General features: G+C 43.4%; 1 protein-coding gene across 4 annotated transcripts in view; it reads left to right on the forward strand.

Annotated features, from left to right (window-relative positions):
- Positions 1-24,447, forward strand: part of MED13L (mediator complex subunit 13L) — a 3,068,540-nt gene that overhangs the window by 1,232,533 nt on the left and 1,811,560 nt on the right. For all 4 annotated transcript variants that reach the window (XM_044068259.1, XM_044068260.1, XM_044068261.1 and 1 more), the window contains exon 5: positions 3,134-3,279. In XM_044068259.1, coding sequence (XP_043924194.1) covers positions 3,134-3,279 — 146 coding nt within the window. The remainder of the gene's footprint in view (positions 1-3,133; positions 3,280-24,447) is intronic.

The raw sequence follows: 24,447 nt of genomic DNA on the forward strand, positions 1-24,447 counted from the left end.
TGCAGGTTTCAGGGCTCCCGAGTGTGTAGAGTTCATTGCTGGGGAAGCTTCCTTCCTCAACACCAGTGGTATACCTGATGAACCCTGTTCCTATCCTCTCTGAGCAGAGAGGATCTTGGAGCTGAGGTGTCGCCACCTGGTCCAGGGGAGTGGGATCGGCTCTGTCCTTGTCAGAGCCATCCCTTCCCTTGGGTGCCTTGGCCCTCAAAAGTTCCCTGTGGAGGTCATGGAACTGGTGTGAGTCCTGGCCGCCTGGCCTTCATTGCTTTAGCTTCAGGAGAGACGGAGAGGGCCTCTCACGGTCCCTCGGCCTTCCAAGTAGTGGAGATGGTTTTCTCCTGAGGGGGAGAACCATCACCTCATATCCCGCAACCCACCTATGTACCTCCTTCAGGTCGTGGTCCTTGACCCCATTCATTCTGTCCTGAGTCAACCTGTCCTGAGCAGTCTCCAGATCTCCCTGCCCAGGAGGGAGCCCCTTCTTCCAAAACTTCTCCCCACTGAGGAAGTTCCCCAGAAAAGGATGTGCAGTAGGAGGCACATTGACTCCCCGATGGAGTCATTAACCGAAGACACTGACTTTGATGAGGGAGAAGGATCTCCCGATCCCTACCTGACAATGTCTTCTGGAGACATCCTGGAAATCCTGAAATAGAAAGGTGGGTGGTCCATCCATCCTCCTACTTCTGAGGACCCAGTGTGCTTGAAAGCATTCAGAGCGGGCCAATCTGCGTCCTGGGAGAGTCCCCTCAGCGGACAACCTTGTTGATTTGGTTTCCTGCCAGGCATGGAAGGAGCTGGATTATCATTGAGCCCATTCCTAAGCACCCCGATAGGTTCCTGGTTCCACCAGCCAATAAAAAACATTGAAGTAAGGGCTCCATAGCTGATGCCATTGTGGTGCCGGCAGCCACTAAAAAAGAACTGGCAGAGAAGACTGCCAATGTCCATCCTCCTAACAAGATGTCTAGAACGTTGGACAGGATTGGAAAGTGCTTTTATACCTCAGTCACTTTCGCGCTGTGGTCGTCAAATTACCTAGCTCCCTTTACCCTGCTTCATAGAGATCTGATCAAGGAACTCTCAGCTTCTCTGTCTGAGTTCATGCCTATGGAGGAGCTCAAGAAACTTTCTCCCAAGCTGGCCATTCTGTCGCCCATTGCCAATTCCTTGATGAGGATAATCTCCCATACAGCGGAAGAGGCCTCACAAACTGCCGGTTCACGACTGTCCCTGATGGGGGGCATGTCTGAATGAGGCTGTCTGATTTTGCAGAACCCTTTAAAGCATCCTTTGTTAATGCCCCATGTGATGACTTCGCACTCTTTGGTCCGTTGTTTAGAGATACTCTCATCCAGACTGAAAAGGACAGGACCCTTTCTGATGTAGGAATCAAATTTTCTACACCGCAGAGGTCCTTTTTGAGGAACCTGCATGGAGGCAAGAAAATGTGGGTCCGTAAATTCCAAGACCCGCTCGGGGAACCCTCCTCTAGAGGTAAAGGAGGATGCGTTCGTGGTTGGAGTCGCCTAGAGGCAGAGGGGGTCCACAAAACTAGGGCTTCAGTGACACATTCTCCAACAAGCCCTGTCAGTGCTCCTGAAGTGCTGCCTGTCTGTCCGTCTCTGGAGGCAGTTTGGGGTTGACTTGCTGTGATCTCAAATGCCTGGAAGCACTTGATGCAAAATCCCTGTGTACTAAACGTAATATCCAGAGGCTACTATATTCCCTTTTTTTCTTCCCCCTTGAAACACCAGCAGCTCCACGATGTGCCACCTAGTCAGAGAGAGCAGGCAGTACAGGAAGTTCAGAAACTGCTGCAAAGAAGAGTCATCCAAGAGGTCTGACTGAACAAAGAGGATTCAGAACCTACTTCTGTTTCTTTTTGATGCCGTAAAAGACGGGATGTAAGACCCTTACTGGATCTATGCAAACTGAGTTTTTATGTGAAGAAGTCTAGGTTCCGAATGGTTACCATCCAGTTCATTCTGCCACTGTTGCGCAAGGATGATTGGATGTGCTCAGTAGATCTCAAAGATGCGTACTACCACATCAAACTAGATAGGTCCTCCAGGATTACAGATCTTGCAGTAGAAACTTTGAGGGGTGGCTATCAGGCTGCAAGCCTGCTAAGGAGTGCTTGCATTGTGCCTGAGGCATATGTATTCATATGAGTGCACTCACAACGTGCCAGTTTATCAGGCATTTCAGTATGCTTTCTGGCCAGTGGAGGGTGGGTATGTTGGGAAGGGCAAAAAATATAACCCTTGCTGGATGATACCCAGATGTCTCCTCCCTCTCTCACTACCCTGAGAGAAAGTCAGGGGAAATGAATGGCTAAGGTGAATTATGACTTACTTATCACAGTGTGAGGGCAGGAAGGAGTGAATTATAGTAGTTTTTTTTTCTTTTTAAAAGTGGTTGGAGCTTGGCCTCCTGAAGGGTTGTTTCTTTGCTGTAGGAGAGGAGGTGATTGGTGGGTGGTCATCAGTGCTAAATCCACCTAGAGGGAATTGTGTTAGTAAAAAGTGAGAATATTAACTTGTTTTGCAGGTAACTGTAACTTACGGGAGGTGCTTCATTTGACGAAGAATGGGTTGGGGTATTCAATTCTGAATCAATGGTTGATCAAGGACCTCTTGATGGATTGTATTGCTGTACATTGTAAATGCCAAAGACCATATATATATATATATATATATATATATATATATATATATAATATTTTTTTTTTTTTACTTCTAGACAACAAACTTGCATAGCGGCAGGGTTCCACTTCCCCAAGTTCTTTTGTCTGCTTTGTATGCCTGCAAAATCTACAGGTTGTCAAGTCTTTTTGTGGTTTGCAGTAGGTCTCAGATGACAAATGAACACTTTGATTTATTGCAGAGTTGTTATATATACTTTTCTCCAAGAAAGAACAGTGTTGCAGCAGTGTTTTACTGCTGTGGTGAGAAAACGTTATTTTATGAACACAAGCCGGATTTGTATACTGCTGTAAGTAATTCTAGGTAACATTGTCTTAGAATACACTGTAGTAGGAGTTTGCTTGAATTTGCTTACTTTGTACTGCTTGTTGTTGCCGAGTTTAAGCCAGTAGTGATTTGCTGCTTCCACTTTTGGTTTCTTTCAGTGAGCACCTCTCCTGTGCCTTCATGTTCTTCCTGCATGGAGAAAGTAACGTGTGTACAAGTGTAGAAATCGCCCAGCACCAGCCTGTCTATAAGATAGATGAAGAGCACATTGCCCTAGCCCAGTCCTCAGTAACCCCTTTACAAGGTAAGTAAACCTACTGCATTCTTTCCTTTTCCTATATTTCAACATGAGTAGATCACAGTATTTAACAGTCTCTGAACTTTTTCACTTGTTCAGCAGTGAAATAAGTGATGCTGCCAGTTAGGTTGCTAATTACTAGGTAAAGTAACATTTTAGTCCCCTGTAACGAAATACAGTAGAGATTTCTCTTCTAGTCCTGGACATTTTTACAGGAAAACATTTAAGCAAGCACAACAAAAGATACAGTGGTAGGGTGTTTCTAAGAAAAAGGGAGGATCTCCTCAGATCAAGTCTCAGTCACAGAAAATTAACTGACTTATGCCACCTTTCCTTCCCCATCCACTCCCCACCCTGACAACCCCCCCCCTAAACTCTTCAGAGAGTCTTTCTCTATGTCTTTGTTTTTGGCAGCAGGTTACACAGGTTCAAGAGTGTTAGGAATTATTCAGAATGAGTCTAGATGGAAGTGGGATTCTCTTCCCTGCAGTGTAGCAATTCCATCCCATCCTCAAAACCAAACCCATCTTTTTCCTCCCGTCATTACTCTCATGCTTTCCCAGGAAGGAATGGAATCTGTATCAGAAGATCAAAAAGGAGAAGGATTCTAGTCAGGAATATTTCTAGTACCCAAGAAGAAGGGAACGTGGTGACCTGTTTTGGACCAGTTTTTTTCTAAATCTCCATGTCAGGGTTCCAAATTTCAAAATGCTTCATTTGCATTCACTTATCCCTTATTTCTCCTCTAGTTTTTGTGGTAACTTTGGATCTAAAAGATGTTTGCCAGCATATACCCATTCAAAGAAACTTTACAGATACTGTATGAGATTTTCTGCTTTTGGTTCACATTTTCAGTTCTCTTCTTTACTCTTTGCTTTTCAACAGCACCAATGGTATTCACAAAATGTGTAGCACCAGTGATTGATTTTTGCAGATTTTAAGGCATTCATATCTTTATCTACTTGGATGATTGCTTTATGTTTTGACAACCCTTTTCAAAAATATCAGGAGTCTAAACTCTTGTCAGAAATCAGTTTTGCAACATATTTTTTCAGTTCAGTCTAGATAAATCATCTCTCAATCATTCTCACAGAACAACTTCTCTAGGCACTTCACAAATGATGGCATTCCTGCCTTGGGAAAAAGTAACATTATACAAAGAGCAGATGTTCTTCGTGTTTCGCTGTTGCAGTCATTACATTTGGGTAATCTGCTTGCAGGTTGCCCTTAGTCGGCCTGATTAACAAAGTCTTTGGTCCTGCGTCGGTTGCTGTCCCTTCTTCCATGACATCAGGTTGTCAGGGGTATGAAACATGCAGCCGATGTCATTACCCCAGTCTTTCTTGCCGTGCGGTGCCCAAAGCAGAAGCAGTTCGCAAGTGCCAGTCGGCCGACTCCTGAAATTTTCATTTTCGAGTTTCAGAACCGAAGTCTTCAACTTAAAGCTAAGTACCCCATTGGGAAAACATTTTCTTGCTCCTTACCGATGTCAGTAAACATTAATAATTGCATTACTTGTGGAAAGCAAATACCTCATAAAGATTTTCATTCGTACTGTATTCCTTGCCTTGGCCCTGACCACGACATACCTTGCTGACAGTTTTGTGCTTTATTTAATCAGCGCACTATCCGTCGTCACTACATTTTTGCCTCTAAATATTTCGGTTCTCGGTTTAATTATCCAGAAATGACATCGTTTAGCCATCTGACTACCGGAATTTCGAAAAACCGCAAAGATAAAGTCAGAGACAGGCCATTGAGGGCCAAAACTGCCGACGACACTTCTCCTAAGCCAGTCGCCAGTTCGCCGGTACTCATTAAGGCGCTTTCGCAGCTCCTGATACCCGCTACTTCTGACTCGCAGGCCTCTACTGAGACCCATTTGGAGTCCGGTATGCCGCAAGATACTTCAAGTATGGAACCCGCAAATGTCTCTACCTTGGATGGGTCCGGAACTGCTGTGCAGGCATCGGCTTCTGAGGGTGTATTCAGGCCTACAGACTTGCATATCAAACCAACTCCACCTTCATTACTAAGGCCTAAATCTCGATCTCTGTTGAAAAAAATGACGCCCTTGCCACATGTTCAAGCCCCTGTGCCTAAAAAACAAATGATCAAAATGGCTGAAGATCTAATTACTCTAATCAGGGGTAGTCTACCCACCCCCCCCTTCAAAGAGGCCTAGGCCTGACCTTGACTATGAATCTTCTGATCAGGATTCTGTTTCTTCTGACTCTTCTAATGACCTGGATTTGTCCATACCTACTTACGAGGTTTTTGATGCAGAGGACTCCATTTCCTCTGCTCCCTCCCCTGAGGATTTCTCTTTTGGTGAAAGTTTACATACCTTAAGGGAGCATTTCCACTGGGAAAGTCAGGAATTCTCTGATTCAGAAAAGTGGCTTAGGGATTTTCTTCTTTTACCTCAGCATAGGCCTTTGGCTATACCTCCTGTACTAGACATTGTTGATGATGTGTTTTCGGAATCCAGTATGGCCCCTGATTCCCTGCCTCCAGCTCCTTGTAAACTTGACAGATACTACAGGGTTCCTGAGTCCCACAAGTTCCTTTTCAAAAATCCTGTTGCAGATCCTGAAACCATTTCTCAATGGCCTAAGGGCATTAAGGCTTCTACTGCTAAAAATCCTACCCCTTCTGATAGAGACTCCAGGGCGCTGGATAGACGGGGTAAAAAGGTTTATACTTTTGCAACCTTGGCTATCAGGGCTTTAAACTGCCAATTTCATATGTTAAAATATCAACAGCATATTATTGGACTGCTTAAACAGAAAATTATGTTGATTTCTGACTGTGTGGAAAATAAAGATTTACAGGATGTATTGCGTTCTGCTGAACAAGTTGGAAAACCCTGTGCCCAGGGTATTCACAAAGTGCCTGGCTCCAGTAATTGCATTTTGCAGGCAAAGATTCAAATATATCCATACCTGGACGATTGTCTAATTTATGCAGAAAACCAGGCCATACTTCTAAATCAATGTGGTTTTGATTCTTTAGAGGCCTCTTGCAGGGCAGCTGTTACTGGGTCTGTACTTAGAAGGCATGCTTGGTTTAAGGAGTAATTTTTGCATGATCATGTTAAAGCAAAATTGTTGGGATGCTCCTTTAAATCAGGACCGCCTGTTTGGCAATAAGGCTGAAGAAGTTTTAAAAAATGTGGAAGATAAAGCTAAATCTATGCAAACTGTAAAAGATTTCTTCCAAGTACAACCTCCCAAGATTTAGTAGGCACTAGCCTACCAAGAATTGGTCATTTCCAGCTCCTTCCAGATCCTCTCAAGCCAAATCCAGAAACACCAAAAGCACCAGGTTTCAGTCCCAGGGGACTCTCAGACCTAAGCAATGGGGGGCCTTCACTTCCAAATTTGGAAATAACAAGACACCCCCCCATGGTAAACAGTCTCAGTGACTTTCCTTTAAAATTACCAAGCACTTTCCTTTTAGCCGCCCCTTAGGGGGAAAGATTGCTTTTCATGCAAAAAACTGGGAACTCGTATCCCAGGACAAATGGGTTTTAAATATAGTGTCCCAGGGATACAGATTTCATTTCCACACATTGCCAACACCAAATGGGTGCCCAGACCTGCCCCCAAATCAGTGGGCAGAGGCTCAGAAACAAGTACTTTCCCTCTTAAACATGGGGGCTATTCAACCGGTACCAGAAGAGGAAAAGGGACAAGGTTTCTATTCCAGGCTTTTCCTGGTACCCAGAAAAAACAAGTCATGGAGTCCAATTCTGGACCTGTCTACTCTAAACACCTTTCTGGACATTTCATAATTCAAGATGCTGACTCTTCACCAGTTACTTCCTATGCTAGGCAAAGATGCCTGGTTGGCAACTCTAGATTTAAAAGAAGCTTACCTGCATGTCCCAATCAGGGAATCTTCCAGAAGATACCTACGCTTCAGAGCAGGCTACTTGCATTATCAGTTCTCTGCACTGCCCTTTGGCTTGTCTACTGCGCCCAGGGTATTCACAAAGTGCCTGGCTCCAGTAATTGCATTTTGCAGGCAAATAAATATTCAAATATATCCATACCTGGACGATTGTCTAATTCATGCAGAAAACCAGGCCATACTTCTAAATCATCTGACGTTTGTAAAAAGGTTCTAACTTGTCTAGGGTATACCATAAATGAAAAGAAATCACCACTGGTACCATCTCAACAGATTACATTCCTGGGTGCAATACAACTGCCCAGATGGCTTTCCTCATGCCAGAAAAGCAAATTCATTTGGTAACTTACTTCGAACAAGTGGCCACAAAAACCTTGCTATCTGCAAGACAAATACTGCAAGCCTTGGGGGGTTCATGGCCTCCTGCATTCTTCTAATTCCATATGCAAGACTGCATATGAGGAAACTTCAGTAGTACTTAAAAAGTCTATGGAGTCAACATTGTCACAGCCTGGAAACAATGATTCCTGTCATACCTTGCCTACGCTTGGGAGTTCCTATGGTGGGCAGAGGCCTGCCACCAAAACAAGGGACTGCCATTCACGCTACCCCCTGCCAACAAACCCTTACTACAGATGCATCAGACTATGCATGTGGGGGGGCTCACCCGGCAGGGAAGTGCATTCAGGGCAAATGGAACCCAAATCAAATGCACCTACATATCAGTCAAAAGGAAATGTTAGCTGTACAGAATGCTCTGACAGCCTTCAAGGACTACATTATTCCAGGACAACTAATGGTAAAGACAGCCAACACTACGGTTATGTGGTACATAAGCAAGCAGGGGGGTACACATTCCTACCCCCTCTGCAGACTAGCCATGACATTGTGGAACACGGCCTTGAGCTACCAAGTGCACCTACAAGCTCAGTTCCTGCCAGGAAAATTAAATACACTGGCAGACGGACTAAGCAGACATCTCATGGACCCACACGAGTGGAGACTGGAACCACAGATTTTCACCATGTTGACAAGCAAATGGGGGAGCCCAGACAGATTTGTTTGCCTCCCTCTGGAACTACCAGTTGGACAAATTTTGCACAAGGACTCCCCACAAAAAAAGCCTGGAAAGTGGATGCTCTGTCCTTCAGCTGGAAAAACCTATCAGTCTACGCCTTTCCCCCTCTGCCTCTACTCTGCAAAGTTCTGTTAAAAGTCAAACAGGACAAACCAAGAATGATTTTGATTGCTCCAGACTGGCCACGCCAACATTGGTACTCGCTCCTGCACAGTGTGTCACAAATATCTCCATGGCACCTGCCTCAGACACCTTCCTTCCTGTCTCAGCAGGAGAATCAGATTCTGCACCCTCAGCTCCCAACATTGAACCTTGCAGCTTGGCTATTCACTTAAATTCACCCTTAGCATCCCTCTGCAAACCTGTGATGGATGTCATCTTGGGGGCGAGAAGGTCTAGTACTAGAAAATCTTATGCTGACAAATGGAAAAGATTCCGTGCTTGGAATCAGTCTCAAGGAATGAGTACAGCAGCACCCATTTTACCTTAGATTTTACAATACTTAACTGAGATGCTTCACAAGGGCCTGTCTTTTTCCTCCATTAAAATCCACACCTCAGCCATTTCAGCTCATTATAACACAGAACCTCCCCTCTTCTCTCATCCTCTGCTCAGGCAGTACCTCAGAGGGGCCAAAAACTTGAGACCACCCAGGAGAGCTCCAACCCCTGCCTGGGACCTTAACTTTGTGTTGAAGAAACTCACTCTACCTCCTTTCGAGCCAGCTGCTACTGCAGACTTAAAATTTCTTTCTTGGAAAACAGCCTTCCTTCTAGTAATCATTTCAGCTAGAAGGATATCTGAGTAACAGGCCCTTATGGCAGTGGAGCCTTTCATCATCTTTCATGCGGACAGGGTGTCCCTCAGGACCAATCCGTCCTTCATGCCCAAGGTGGTATCCACTGTGGCTCTTAATCAGTGCATTCATTTGCCAACTTTCTTTCCCAATCCACAGAACAAAGTGGAATGTATTCTGCATTCAATGGATGTTCACAAACAACTTAGATTCTACTTGGACAGGAATAAAACTCGAAGAAAATCTGAACAACTGCTGGTAGCATTTGCTGCAGGGGCAGAGGGAAAGGCTATTTCAAAACAAACCATTTCTAAATGGATAAGCCATTGCATTCATTTCTGCTATAAGTACCATGGAAAACCTATCCCCCAGGGGATCAGATCTCATTCCACCATGGCTGCATCTACTTCTGCAGCTTCTCTCAGAGGTGTTCGTACCAGGGATATTCTAGAAGCTGCTACCTGGAGTTCAGTTCATACTTTCACCAAGCATTTTCATTTACCAATTTTCTCTAAATCCAGAGCTGGCTTTGCCACTGCTGTCTTGTAGGGCCTTATAGATGGTCCTAATGCTGTATAAATCCATCCTCCCAACCATAGCTTTGGGAATCTACCCAAATGTAATTACTGCAACAGTGAAACACGAAGAACATAGTACAGTTGTGTACACTTACCATAAATGTAGATGTTCAAGTGTATTCACTGTTGAAGTCCTAGTTACCCTCCCTCCAGCCCCCTGTTTTTCTCTGACTATACCTTTACTTTCTGTTACTAAGCTTAAAAGCCGTTTTGGTGTATTTGGTTGGAGGTATATTTTTGTATTTTAAATTTTATTTTGCTCCCCATTCGGGGGGCACCTGACATCTGGGGCAAGAAAAACTGAGGTAATGACGCCGGCTGCATGTTTTATACCCATGATGACCTGACGTCATGGAAGAAGGGACAGCAACTAACGCAGGACCCAAGACTTTGTTAATCAGGCCGACTGAGGGCAACCTGTCAGCAGATTACCCAAATGTAATGACTGCAGCAGTGAATACACTCGAACATCTACATTTATGGTAAGTGTACACAACTGTACTTTTTTTCATTTTTCTCTCCAAACTCTGACAAGACCAAGGTAATTTATTTAGATATTATTATGTGTTGCTTCTATAATTCCATGATCCCTGTAGCTAGATTACATATGAAGAAAGTTCAGTGGTTTCTCAATTGAGTCTGGACCCAGCAACTGCACCTTCTGTCTTTCCAAATCCCTCTAATGAAATTTGTCCTAAAGGAACTTCACTGGTGGATAGACCAGCTGACTGAATCTGGGTTTTCCAATTTTCCCGTCAGCCCCTTCCCAGTCTGTAACTACTGATACTGTAGACTTTGCCTAGGGATTTCTATCCATGGGATTTGAAGTACAGTGTCTTTGGGATCATCAGTACAAATTAAAGCATGTAAACATCAAATAAATTTTGGCATTAGTAAATGCTACGAGAATCTTAAAATCATCTGAGGGGGTCTGATACCTCTTATGGTAATTACAGGCAACACCACTGTGGTACATAAACAAGGCGAAACTAGGTTGTATACCCTCTGCAGACAAGCCATGGTGGCTTGGGTTTTGGCATATCGGCACAAACTTATTCGTTCAGGCTACCTACATTTTGTCAGATCAGAAATTAATGACAAACACTCTAAGCAGGACCATGGCAGACACTCAAACTGAAGTTACACACACGGGTCTTACAGAAGATTATCCACCTGTGGGGAGCACATTACGCAGATCTGTTTGCCTATATTCACAACAGACAGTTGAAAAACTTCTGTTCCAGGACATTCCACGACTCCTTGGAAACAGGTTTCAATGACAGATGCCTTCTCTTTCCTATGGATGAGAATGAGTTCTTTTAAAGATCCTAAAGGACACACCAAAGGTAAGTCCTTTTGGTCCATACAAAAGTGATCCTCCCTTCTCTTAAAAATGGCCAATGGCAATTACCACAGCCTTCCCCATAGGATGGACTTCCTCATACAGGACATGGGGTCTATTTTTGTTAGGCAGACTGGATGATGGAAATTGTAATTCCTGTCAGGCACCTGTTTTTAGAAGACATGCAGCAGGTAATAAAGAAAACTGGTAGCTGAAAATCTTATTTGGCTAAGTGGAATAGGTTTCCTGGTGAATCAAGACTTAAAGAAAGAAGCTCTTTGTTCTTGTATATCTTTATGAATTGCTTCATCTGTTAAGATTCATCTTTCAGCTGTTTCTGCATATCTACCTTTGTATTGCCTATTTCTTTTTTATTTCAAGTAAAGTAGGTTTTGAAAGGGGTACTGTACATTCATCCACCTAGAAAATAGATGACTCCTCATTGGAATGTAAACTTAGTACTAGATAAAATGATGCTTTCCCCTTTGAAGTAACTTATCTCACTGATTTAAAGTTCAAGACATGGAAAACAACATTACTTACTGCTCTGACTTTGACTAGGAGAGTGCCTGAGTTGAAAGCTCTTAATGGTAATTCATCTTTACCATACCTTTTCTAAGGATAGGGTATCCTTAAAAACAAACCCTTCCTCTGTGCCAAGTGTTGTTAGTATTTGGTCTCAATCACTCTTGTTTATCTCCCTGTGTTCTTTCCTGAACTAAAAATAGAGAAGAGACAATCCTGCATACTTTGGATGTTCAAAGACAAGTGAGATAGTAAATTTATTTATATGTCTGAATGTCTGTCTGTCTATTTATTTGTCTGTCTATCTGTCATTTGTTGTCTGGGAAAGTCAACTAGGACAGAGCCTATTTTCAGCGGAGGCCCTGGGAGAAACGCTCCAGACGCATGTCTTTGGAAATGTTGGAGGAAACCGGAGCATCCAGAAGAAACCCATGCAAATGTAGGGAGTACATGCAGATTCCACACAGAAGGCACTCCAACTAAGAATCGAACCAGCGAACCTGTTGCTGTGAGGTGACAGTGTTAACCACTGCACCACTGTACCACCCACATTGTTAGGACAGTGCACTTTACAAATTCCAATCAGCTGTTCATTTCATGTGAAGGTAAGATAAGGGGACACGCAGTGCCAAGTCAGACTTTTTCCAGATGGTTATCCCATTATGTCCATTTTTGTTATTCTCATCCTGGAAAAGACCATTCCCTTCAAGATAAAAACCTGTTCTATCACGGCTGTAGCTGCTTCTAGAGCTGTTTGAAAAGAGGTGGACTTTAAAGTATTCTAGAAATGGCAACTTGGTCACCTGTACCCACTTTCATTAAGCATTACAAAATTGATTCCTTCTCCAGATCAAGAGCAGGGTTTGTTAGGAGCAAGGACTCCAGGACTTTGATCCTTTTTTCTCCTCCCTGACTGCCTAAGCTATGGTAGTCATACTATATAGCTTAGACTACTGCAACAGTGAACTAATGATGAATAGAGTGCAGTTGTATAGGTAAACTTACTATAACAGTAGATATTTGAATAGATCACTGTTCCAGTTAACACCCTCACTTCATCCTGCCCCCATTCTTGACCTTCTTATGTTTTTTTTTAATTAATTAATTAGGACCTATTCATTTACCTTATGTATCTGCCAGGGTGGGGTTCCCCTTATCCTTGTTCTCCCTCTTTTTTCTAACACTTAACTTGGTAGGTTTTGGGCTCTAGACTCCTTTTCCTAATACACAAGAAAGTTCTGAATTGTAGTGCCCATATGGCTACTTGTATACTGGCACTCTCTCATTTATTTTATTTATTTATTTGCAGTTGTTTAACCAGGATAGTCCATTGGGCCCAAAGAACCCGTTTTCAATGGAGTCCTGGGGAGAAAAGCTCCACATACAGATTATACAAAGATTAAGTTCCACACATAGATTACATGAAGATTACAGAGAGTAACATTATACAATTTCAGGTTATAAACAGGTCAAATATATTTTAATCAAAAGTAATAAATGCAATAGTATTTAAAGTAGAAATTTTTTTTTTTTTTTTTTTTTTAGTGGGATAGGTAGTTAGATGCAGTAGGCTAAGAGATTGCTAGGTATAAGTAAGGAATTATAGGGATAGGTAGTTAGATGCAGTAGGCTAAGAGATTGCTAGGTATAAGTAAGGAATTATATACTACAAGCAAGCTTGAATTCACTATCTGGGATTTAAGAAGGGGAAGAGAAGAAGAGTGGAGAGTAGGTTATGGGGGATGGGAGCAGGAGCATTGCCATGCTGACGTTAGATGTGAATGAAGTAGTTTTTAAAGTATGGGAGGCTAGTGGTTGTACGAATGGAGGGGGGTAGGGAGTTCCATAAGCGTGCTAGTGAGAAGGACAGGAGGTTTTGTCCTGGGGTGCGGAGGGGTCTGTAAACCTCAATAAGGTTTTGATTGTTTGATCTTAGAAGTCTTTGGGTGTGGTGCATTTTAAAGGTCGTTGAGAGGGAGGGACAGAGGTATGGTTGGAATATGAGTTTATGAACATAGGTAAGCTGAGTGTAGGAAAGGTAGTTGGGAAGTTCTAGCCAGTTGAGTTTGTGAAGAGGTACACAGTGATGGGTTGATGATTTGTTGCTGGTGGCAAATCTGGCTATTTTATTGTAGCAAGAGGACAGTTTGGTTTTGAGAGATGATTGTAGGTTTGTTAGAAGAGGGGCACCATAGAGAAGGGAGGGAAGGAGAAATGTGGTAGAAAGAGTATGTTTTGTAGTTGAGGTGAGGAACCGATTATGTCGGTAGAGCATGCCAAGTTTTTGATGGGTTTTTTTATGTTTAGTAGCTCATGCCTCCTTGGATGTACAAGCATGTGGAAAGCCAATTTTTCTGTTTAAGTCAAGGGCACATCCCCTCATAGAAGAATATTGTATTGACTACTAGCCAGATTTTTATCATCTCCTGCTCTTTTTTTCCACACGAGTATTGAAATTCGATCACCACCAGGTTTTCCCCTGTATTCTGTTTTTCGTTGCTTCTTTAATTTCAGTTTTCTTTGTTTTTGATGTTAATACCACATTTCTACTACTGTTGTAATTGTATCAAATATGTTACCATTTTCTGTGTTTGCTCTCACCTTCTCTACATCTTGTTCATATAGTGTACTGTAATAGTTATCACTGCATTCATAATTTTTCCTTGATCTGTTTCTTGTCTACCATTATCATAGTTCCTGATTTTAGTTGTCATCCTTTCAACCTTTTGTGTGCAACTTTTCCTGTTTTCTTTCCTGTAGTTTGTTTTCTTTCTCTGTCTCTTTCTCCCAGCTTCTTCCCACCATCTATTCTTCTTCCTATACCGGGGTAAGAACATTATGGCTTTTTTTTCTCTTTCTTCCAGGTTTCTTGCTGCTAGGATATTCTTTTCTTACTAATTTCGTTTTGATGTTGTTCATGATGTTCTTCGTGTTTCACTGTTGCAGTCATTACATTTGGGTAATCTGCTGGCAGGTTGCCCTCAGTCGGCCTGAATTCCAAAGTCTTGGGTCCTGTGTCGGTTGCTGTCTCCTCTTCCATGACATCAGGTCGTCAAGGGTATAAAACATGCAGCCGACGCCATTTTCTTTAGTCTTTTTTGCCACGCGGTGCCCGAAGCAGAAACATTTCGCCTCTATGCCTAAAAAACAGATGATCAAAATGGCTGAAGACCTTATTACCTTGATCAGAGGTACCCATCCCCCTCCAGATAAGAGGCAAGACACTGACTGTCATTCTTCAGATCAGGTTTCTATTTCTTCTGATTCCTCTTCTGATAAGGAATTATCTTTACCTCCCTATGAGGATTCTGATGCTGAGGAGTCCATTCCATCTGCATCTCCTCCTGAAGATTATTCATTTGGAGAAACCTTGCATACTTTGAGGGAGCATTTTCACTGGGAGAGTCAAGACTTCTCAGAATCAAAAAAGAGGCTCAGGGATTTCCTTCTTCTCCCTCAGCACAAACCTTTAGCCATTTCCCCTGTTTTAGACATTGTGGATGATGTGTTTTCGGAGTCAAGCCTGACCCCTGATTCCTTACCTCCGGCTCCCAGTAAGCCTGACAGATATTACAGGGTCCCTGACTCTCATAAATTTTTATTTAGAAACCCTGCTGCTGATCCGGAAACTATTTCACAGAGTCCAAAGGGAGTTAAGGCCTCAGCAGCAAAAAATCCTACCCCCTCCGACAGAGATTCAAGGGCACTGGACAGATGGGGAAAAAAGGTTTATACATCTGCAACCTTGGCAATCAGGGCCTTAAACTGTCAATTTCATATGCTTAAGTACCAACAACATGTTATGGGATTGCTGAAACCGAAAATGATGTTGATTTCAGAATGTGCAGAAAATAAGGAATTGCTGGAATTATTGCATGCAGCTGAACAGGTTGGAAAGCATACTTTGCAATGTGGTTTTGATTCTTTAGAGGCCTCCTGCAGGGCCGCAGTTACTGGATCTGTGATTAGGAGACATGCCTGGTTAAAGGAACAACATTTGCCTGATCATGTTAAAGCTAAATTGCTAGGTGCACCTTTACAGCATGATTCTCTGTTTGGTATTAAGGCAGAAGAGGTTTTAAAGAAAATGGAAGCTAAAGCTAAGTCCATGCAAACTGTTAAATATTTCTTACAAGTGCAGCCACCTAGATTCAGTAGACACTGGCCTACAAAAAATTGGTAGTTTCCTGTGTCAGACAGAGCTCAAAGGGGCAAATCCAGACACCCTAAGGGTTCCAGGTACTAGGCTCAAGACTCATACAGGTCAAAGCAATGGGGCACATCCACCTCCAAATCTGGAGGAGATAAAGTGCAAACCTACAGAAATCAATCTCAATGACTTCCCTCTGCCTGCACCAAGCACTTATCTATTGGCAGCACCCATAGGGGGAAAATTAGCACTTTTTGCTCAAAATTGGCAGTTTAGTACCCACTTGTCCTGGGTTATTAACATCGTATCACAAGGATACAGATTCCATTTCCACACTCTGCCAGTGACAAATGGTTGGCCAGATCTGCCAAAAAAACAATGGACAGAGGCACAGAAACAGGTTACATCCCTCATGGATATGGGGGCCATTCAGACACTACCAGAACAGGAAAAAGGACAAGGTTTTTACTCAAGACTGTTCTTGGTACCCAAAAAGGACAAGGCCTGGCGGCCAATACTGGATTTATCGTTTCTGAACACATACCTGGACATTCCAAAATTCAAAATGCTCACTTTGCAACAGCTTCTGCCCATGCTGGGCAAGAATGCTTGGCTGGTAACTTTAGACCTAAAAGAGGCATACCTGCATGTCCCAATAAGACAGTCGTGCAGAAGATACCTCAGATTCTGGGCTGGCTTAATGCATTACCAATTCTCTGCACTGCCCTTTGGCTTATCTACTGCGCCCAGGGTCTTTACAAAGTGCCTGGCACCAGTAATTGCATTTTGCAGACAAAGAAGTATTGAAATATATCCTTACTTGGACGACTGTCTCATTCAAGCAGAGAACAAGGACACTCTTCTACGACACCTAGCGTTTGTGAAAAGACTTCTAACATGCCTAGGGTACACAATAAATGAAAAGAAATCACAACTGGTACCCTCTCAAAAGGTAACATTCCTGGGTGCAAGCTTGAATACAACTGCCCAGATGGCTTACTTCATGCCAGACAAACAAAGGCAACTGACTACTTACTTCAAACTGATGGCAACCAAAACTTCACGCCTGACAAACAAAGGCAACTGACTACTTACTTCAAACTGATGGCAACCAAAACCCAGTCTTCTGCAAGACAAATTCTGCAGGCTCTGGGCTTCATGGCATCCTGCATCCTACTAATTCTGTATGCAAGACTGCATATGAGGAAACTTCAATGGTACCTAAAATGTTTATGGAGGCAACATTCACACAGTCTGGAAACAATGATTCCTGTCATTCCCTGCCTGCAACAGGAGTTTCTATGGTGGGCAAAGGCCGGTCACCAAAACATGGGACGGCCTTTCACTCTACCCCCTGCCAACCAAACCTTAACAGACGCACCAGATTATGCTTGGGGGGCCCACATGGCAGGACGATGCATTCAGGGCATATGGGCACCAAATCAAATGCATCTACATATCAACCAGAAAGAGATACTAGCTGTTCAAAATGCCCTAACAGCCTTCAAGGACTTACTTCATCCAAGACAACTACTGATAAAGACGGACAACACCACAGTCAAGTGGTATATAAACAAACAAGGGGGCACTCACTCATACCCCCTTTGCAGATTAGCCATGGCACTGTGGGTCACAGCTTTGACATACCAAATACATCTTCAAGCTCAATTCCTGCCAGGAAAACAAAACACTCTGGAAGACGATTTAAGCAGAAACCTTATGGATCCTCACGAGTGGAAATTAAATCCACAAGTCCTCAGCATGATAACAGAGAAATGGGGGAGCCCAGACATAGATCTATTTGCCTCTCCTCAAAATTATCAACTGAAAGGATTCTGCACAAGGACTTATCACAGACAAGCATGGAAAGTGGACACCCTATCCTTCAGTTGGAAAAACCTATCCGTTTACGCCTTTCCTCCTCTGCCTCTTCTACCCAAGGTCCTCCTAAAAATCAGACAAGAGAAGCCAAAGATGATATTAATTGCCCCGGACTGGCCACGCCAATACTGGTACCCAATCCTAAGGAACTTGTCCCAATACCCAGCCTGGACCTTGCCTCAAAAACCACAACTACTGTCCCAGCAAAACAAACAGATCCTGCACAATCAACTACAGACTCTGAACCTGGCAGCATGGCTAATCCTGTAGTCATACAAACGACGCCTCTCAGTAAAGCTGTGATGGATGTTATTCTGGAAGCCAGAAGGCCTAGTACTGGAAAATCTTATGCTGACAAATAGAAGAGATTCTGTGCTTGGAATGAAGCACAAGGAACTGATACAGCAGAACCACATATTCCTCAGATATTACAATACTTAACTGAGATGCTTGACAAAGACCTATCTTTCTCATCAATCAAAATCCATGCTTCAGCCATTTCGGCTCATTACAGTACAGACCCACCAATCTTTTCTCATCCTTTACTAAAACAGTATCTTAGAGGAGCCAAAAATTTAAGGCCTCCTAGAAGATCACCCTTACCTACATGGGACCTGAATTATGTATTGGAAAAGCTCACCCTGCCTCCATTTGAACCAGCTGCTACCGCTGATATAAAGTTCTTATCATGGAAGACAGCTCTGCTGCTAGCAATTACTTCAGCAAGAAGCGTTTCAGAGCTACCGGCCCTCATGGCTGTAGAGCTTTTTATCATATTTTACCCATACAGTGTGTCTCTGAGGACAAATCCTACTTTTATGCCTAAGGTGGTTTCCAGTGTGGCTCTTAACCAAACAATTCATCTGCCAACTTTTTATAAAAATCCGCAGAACAAAGGGGTGAGAATTCTGCATTCCTTGGACGTACACATACAGCTAAGATTCTACTTGAGCAGGACTAAAGCTCTAAGAAAAAATTAGCAATTATTAGTGTCATATGCTGCAGGTTCAGAAGGAAAGGCTATTTCAAAGCAGACAATTTCAAAGTGGATAAGTCAATGCATCCGTTTCTGCCACTTTCACCATGGCAAACCTGTGCCCAAGGGCATTAGGTCTCACTCCACCAGGGCTGCAGCTACTTCAGCAGCCTTTCTCAGAGGAGTACCAACCAAGGACATTCTAGAGGCTGCTACTTGGAGTTCTGTTCACACCTTTACAAAGCATTACCATTTGCCTCTCTACTCTTAAGTCCAGGGCAGGTTTTACCACTGCAGTGCTGCAGGGCCTTATAGCCTCACCTAATGCTGTTTAGCTCCAGCCTCCCAACCATAGCTTTGGGATTCTACCCAAATGTAATGACTGCAACAATGAAACACGAAGAACATAGTACAGTTCTGTACACTTACCATAAATGTAGATGTTCGAGTGTATTCACTGTTGCAGTCCAGGTTACCCTCCCGCCATCCCCCTGTCATTCTACAGTTTATCTTTCCTTCTCTATCTTCTACAACCTATGTGGTGTATTTGCTTGTAGTTGAAGGTAAACTTTATATTGATGCATATGTATATATAAATATTTATAATATTGTAACCTTTTTGCGGGCACCTGACATCGGGGGCAAGAAAAACTAAAGAAAATGGCATCGGCTACATGTTTTATACCCCTGGCGACCTGACGTCATGGAAGAGGAGACAGCAGCCGATGCAGGACACAAGACTTTGGAATTCAGGCCAACTGAGGGCAACCTGCCAGCAGATTACCCAAATGTAATGACTGCAACAGTGAATACACTCGAACATCTACATTTATGGTAAGTGTACACAACTGTATTCACTGTTGTTATTTCCTAATGTGGAAGCCCTGGGTCGGCCTGAGTGCCAGATTAAAAATCTCCCTCCTCCTAAGGCTGGCAGATGTCATATCCTGATGTCAGTACGATTGGGTATAAAGGGAGCCAGCTGACTCTATGACATCAGTTTTTTCTTGCTGTCAGAGCCCGAAGCAGTGATGTTCTTCGTGTTTCACTGTTGCAGTCATTACATTTGGGTAATCTGCTGGCAGGTTGCCCTCAGTCGGCCTGAATATCAAAGTCTTGGGTCCTGCGTCGGTTGCTGTCTCCTCTTCCATGACGTCAGGTCATCAGGGGTATAAAACTTGCAGCCAACACCATTTTATTCAGTCTTGCACGGTGCCCGAAGCAGAAGCAGTTCGCTAGTGCCGGTCGGCCGACTGAAATTTTCGCATTCGAGTTTCAGAACCGAAATCTTCAATTAAAGCTAAGTACCCCATTGGGGAAACTTTTTCTTGCTCCTTACCGATGTCAGTAAAAGTTAGTAATTGCATTACTTGTGGGAAGCAAATACCTCATAAGGATTTTCATTTGTACTGTATTCCTTGTCTAGGCCCAGATCATAACATGCCTTGCTGTCGGTTTTGTGCTAGATTTAACCAACGCACTATTAAGCGTCGGTATATCTTTGCTTCATAATATTTTGGATCCAGATTTAATTACCCTGAAATGTCGTCGGATAGCAATCCGACTACCGGAGTTCACAAAAAACGCAAAGAAAAGGACAGAGACAGACCGTCGAGGTCCAAAGCCGGCAACGAAGCTTCTCCTAAGCCAGTCGCCGGTTCGCCGGTACTCAGTGAGGCGCATTCGCAGCCCCTGATACCCGTTACTTTTGAGTCGCAGGCCTCAAGCGAGACCCATGCGGAGTCCGGTATGCCGCAAGATTCTCAGAGTATTGTACCCGCGGATGTCTCTCCCTCGGATGGGTCCGGAGCCGCTGAGCAGGCACTAGCTTCTGAGGGTGTTTTCAGGCCTCAATATTTCTATATAAAACCGATGCCAGTTTCAGAAACAAAAACAACTTCTAAGTCTAAAAAACTGACGCATGAGCCACGTGCTCAGGCCCCTATGCCTAAAAAACAGATGATCAAAATGGCTGAGGACTTAATTACCTTGATCAGGGGTTCCCAACCCCTCCCTGATAAGAGGCCTAGGCAAGACACTGATTATGAATCTTCAGATCAGGTTTCCATTTCTTCTGATTCCTCTTCTGATCAGGAATTTTCTGTACCACCCTATGAGGATTCAGATGCAGAAGAATCCATCCCATCTGCATCTCTTCCTGAGGATTATTCTTTTGGAGAAACCTTGCATACTTTAAGGGAACATTTTCATTGGGAGAGTCAGGATTTCTCGGAGTCAAAAAAGAGGCTTTAGGGATTTCCTTCTTCTTCCTCAGCATAGGCCTTTGGCTATACCTCCTGTATTAGACATTGTTGATGATGTGTTTTTGGAATCAAGCATGGCTCCTGATTCCCTACCTCTGGCTCCTAGTAAGCCAGACAGATATTACAGGGTTCCTGACTCCCACAAATTTTTATTCAAAAATCCTGCTGTGATCCTGAGACTATCTCACAGGGTCCCAAAGGTGTAAAGGCCTCTACAGCCAAGAATCCTACCTCCTCTGATAGAGATTCCAGGGCGCTGGATAGATGGGGAAAGAAGGTTTATACGTCTGCAACCTTGGCAGTTAGGGCCTTAAACTGCCAGTTTCATATGCTTAAATATCAGCAGCATGTTATGGGATTATTGAAACAGAAAATTATGTTGATTTCTGAATGTGTGGAAAATAAAGAATTACAAGAATTATTGCATGCAGCAGAACAGGTTGGAAAGCATACTTTGCATTGTGGTTTTGATTCCTTGGAGGCCTCTTGCAGGGCCGCAGTTACTGGATCTGTGATTAGAAGTCATGCCTGGCTCAAGGAGCAAAATCTGCCTGATCATGTTAAAGCTAAATTGTTGGATGCACCTTTACAGCATGATACTCTGTTTGGTAATAAGACAGAAGAAGTTTTAAAGAAAATGGAAGACAAAGCTAAATCTATGCAAACTGCAAAAGATTTCTTACAAGTGCAGCCACCCAGATTCAGTAGACACTGGCCTACTAAAAACTGGTCCTTTCCTGTGTCCAACAGAGCCTCACAAGGCAAATCCAGGTGCTCAAAATGCTCTAGATACCAATCACATAGTTCTTACAGGTCAAAGCAATGGGGTGCCTCCACCTCCAAATCTGGAGGAAACTAAGCACAACCTTACAGTAAGCAGTCTCAATGACTTCCCTCTACCATCACCAAGCACTTATCTTTTGGCAGCCCCCTTGGGGGGGGGGATAGCACTTCATGCTCAAAATTGGCAATTAATAACCCAAGACAAGTGGGTATTAAACATAGTATCCCAGGGGTACAGATTTTATTTCCATACCTTGCCAATTCCAAACGGTTGGCCAGATCTGCCACAAAATTAATGGGCAGAGGCTCAGAAACAAGTTGCATCCCTCATGGATATGGGGGCTATTCAACCAGTACCAGACCAGGAAAAAGGACAAGGTTTTTACTCAAGACTGTTCCTGGTACCCAGTAAAGACAATGGCTGGCGTCCAATACTGGATTTATCGATTCTGAACACATTCTTGGACATCCCAAAATTCAAAATGCTGACTTTACAACAGCTTCTGCCCATGCTGGGCAAGAACGCTTGGTTAGTGACTCTAGACTTAAAAAGAGGCATACCTGCATATCCCAATAAGTGAATCGTGTAGCAGATACCACCGATTCAAGGAAGGTTTTATGCATTACCAATTCTCTGCACTGCCCTTTGGCTTATCTACTGCACCCAGGGTCTTTACAAAGTGCCTGGCACCAGTAATTGCATTTTGCAGACAAAGAAGCATACAAATCTATCCTTACTTGATCGACTGTCTCATTCAAGCAGAAAACAAGGACATTCTTCAAAATCTGGCATTTGTAAAAAGGCTCCCAACATGCCTAGGGTAAACAATAAACAAAAAGAAGTCACAGCTGGTACCCTCTCAAAAAAATACATTCCTGGGTGCAAGCTTGAATACAACTGCCCAAATGGCTTACCTTACACCAGAAAAACAAAGGCAACTGACTGTGTACTTCAAGCAGATGGCAACAAAAACCCAGTTATCCGCAAGACAAATTCTGTAGGCTTTGGGGTTCATGGCATCCTACATTCTACTAATTCCATATGCAAGACTGCATATGAGGAAACTACAATGGTATCTAAAAAGTTTATGGAGTCAACATTGTCACAGTCTGGAAACAATGATTCCTCTCATTCCCTGCCTACAACAGGAGTTTCTTTGGTGGGCAGAGACCCGTCACCAGAACAAGGAACGGTTTTTCACTCTACCCCCTGCCACCCAAACCCTAACTACAGATGCATCAGACTATGCTTGGGGGGCCCACCTGGCGAAGAGATGCATTCAGGGCATATGGAGCCCAAAACAAATGCATCTACATATCAACCAAAAAGAGATGTTAGCTGTTCAGAATGCTCTGACAGCCTTCAAGGACTTACTTCATCCAGGACAACTACTGATAAAGGCAGACAACACCACGGTTATGTGGTACATAAACAAGTAGGGGGGTACACATTCCTTCTCCCTTTGCAGACTAGCCATGGCATTGTGGGACACAGCCTTGACTTACCAAGTACATCTTTAAGCTCAATTCCTGCCAGGAAAACAAAATACTCTGGCAGATGACCTAAGCAGAAATCTTATGGACCCTCACGAGTGGAAACTGGATCCACAAGTCTTCAGCATGATAACAGAGAAATGGGGAAGTCCAGACATAGATCTATTTGCCTCTCCCCAAAATTATCAACTAGACAAATTCTGCACAAGGACTTATCACAGACAAGCATGGAAAGTGGATGCCCTATCCTTCAGTTGGAAAAACCTAGCAGTCTACACCTTTCTGCCTCTTCTCCCCAAGGTCTTACTAAATGTCAGACTGGCAAAACCAAAAAATTATCCTAATTGCCCTGGACTGGCCTCGCCAGCACTGGTACCTAATTCTAAGGAATATGTCTCAACTCCCTCCTTGGTACTTGCCTCAAATACCTCATTTATTGTCTCAGCAGAGCAGTCAAATTCTGCACAATCAGCTCCAAACTCTGAATCTGGCAGCATGGCTGATCATGTAATTATTCAAGCAACACCTCTCAATAAATCTGTGATGGATGTTATTTTGGAAGCTAGAAGGCCTAGTACTAGAAAATCTTATGCTGATAAATGGAAGAGATTCTGTGCTTGGAACAAGCACAAGGAACGGACACAGCAAAGCCAAATATTCCTCAGATTTTACAATACTTGACTGAGATGCTTGACAAGGCCCTATCTTTTTCTTCAATAAAAATCCATGCCTCTGCCATCTTGGCTCATTACAACACAGAGCCTCCCATCTTTTCTCATCCTGTGCTAAAATAGTATCTGAGAGGGGCCAAAAATTTAAGGCCACCCAGAAGATCACCAACTCCTGCATGGAACCTCAGTTTTGTGCTGGAAAAGCTCACCCTGCCTCCTTTTGAACCAGCAGCTACTGCGGATATAAAGATTTTATCTTGGAAAACAGCTTTCCTTCTGGCAATCACTTCAGCAAGAAGGGTTTCAGAACTACAGACCCTCATGGCTGTGGAGCCTTTTATTACATTTTACCCGGACAGGGTGTCCCTCAGGACCAAGCCTTCCTTTATGCCTAAGGTGGTATCCAGTGTGGCTCTTAACCAAACTATTCACCTGCCAACATTTTACCCAAATCCGCAGAACAAGGGGGACCGGATTCTGCATTCCTTGGGTGGTACACAGACAACTAAGATTCTACTTAAACAGGACCAAATCTCTAAGAAAATTTGAGCAACTACTGGTGGCATTTGCTGCAGGATCAGAGGGGAAGGCTATATCAAAGCAGACTGTTTCAAAGTGGATAAGCCACTGCATTCGTTTCTGCTACTTGCATCATGGTAAACCGGTGCCCAAGGGAATAAGGTCACATTCCACCAGGGCTGCATCTACCTCAGCAGTCTTT

This window comes from Protopterus annectens, chromosome 4.part0 (genome assembly GCF_019279795.1).
Source record: "Protopterus annectens isolate FY-2018-M chromosome 4.part0, PAN1.0, whole genome shotgun sequence".
NCBI classification, from domain to species: domain Eukaryota; kingdom Metazoa; phylum Chordata; order Ceratodontiformes; family Protopteridae; genus Protopterus; species Protopterus annectens.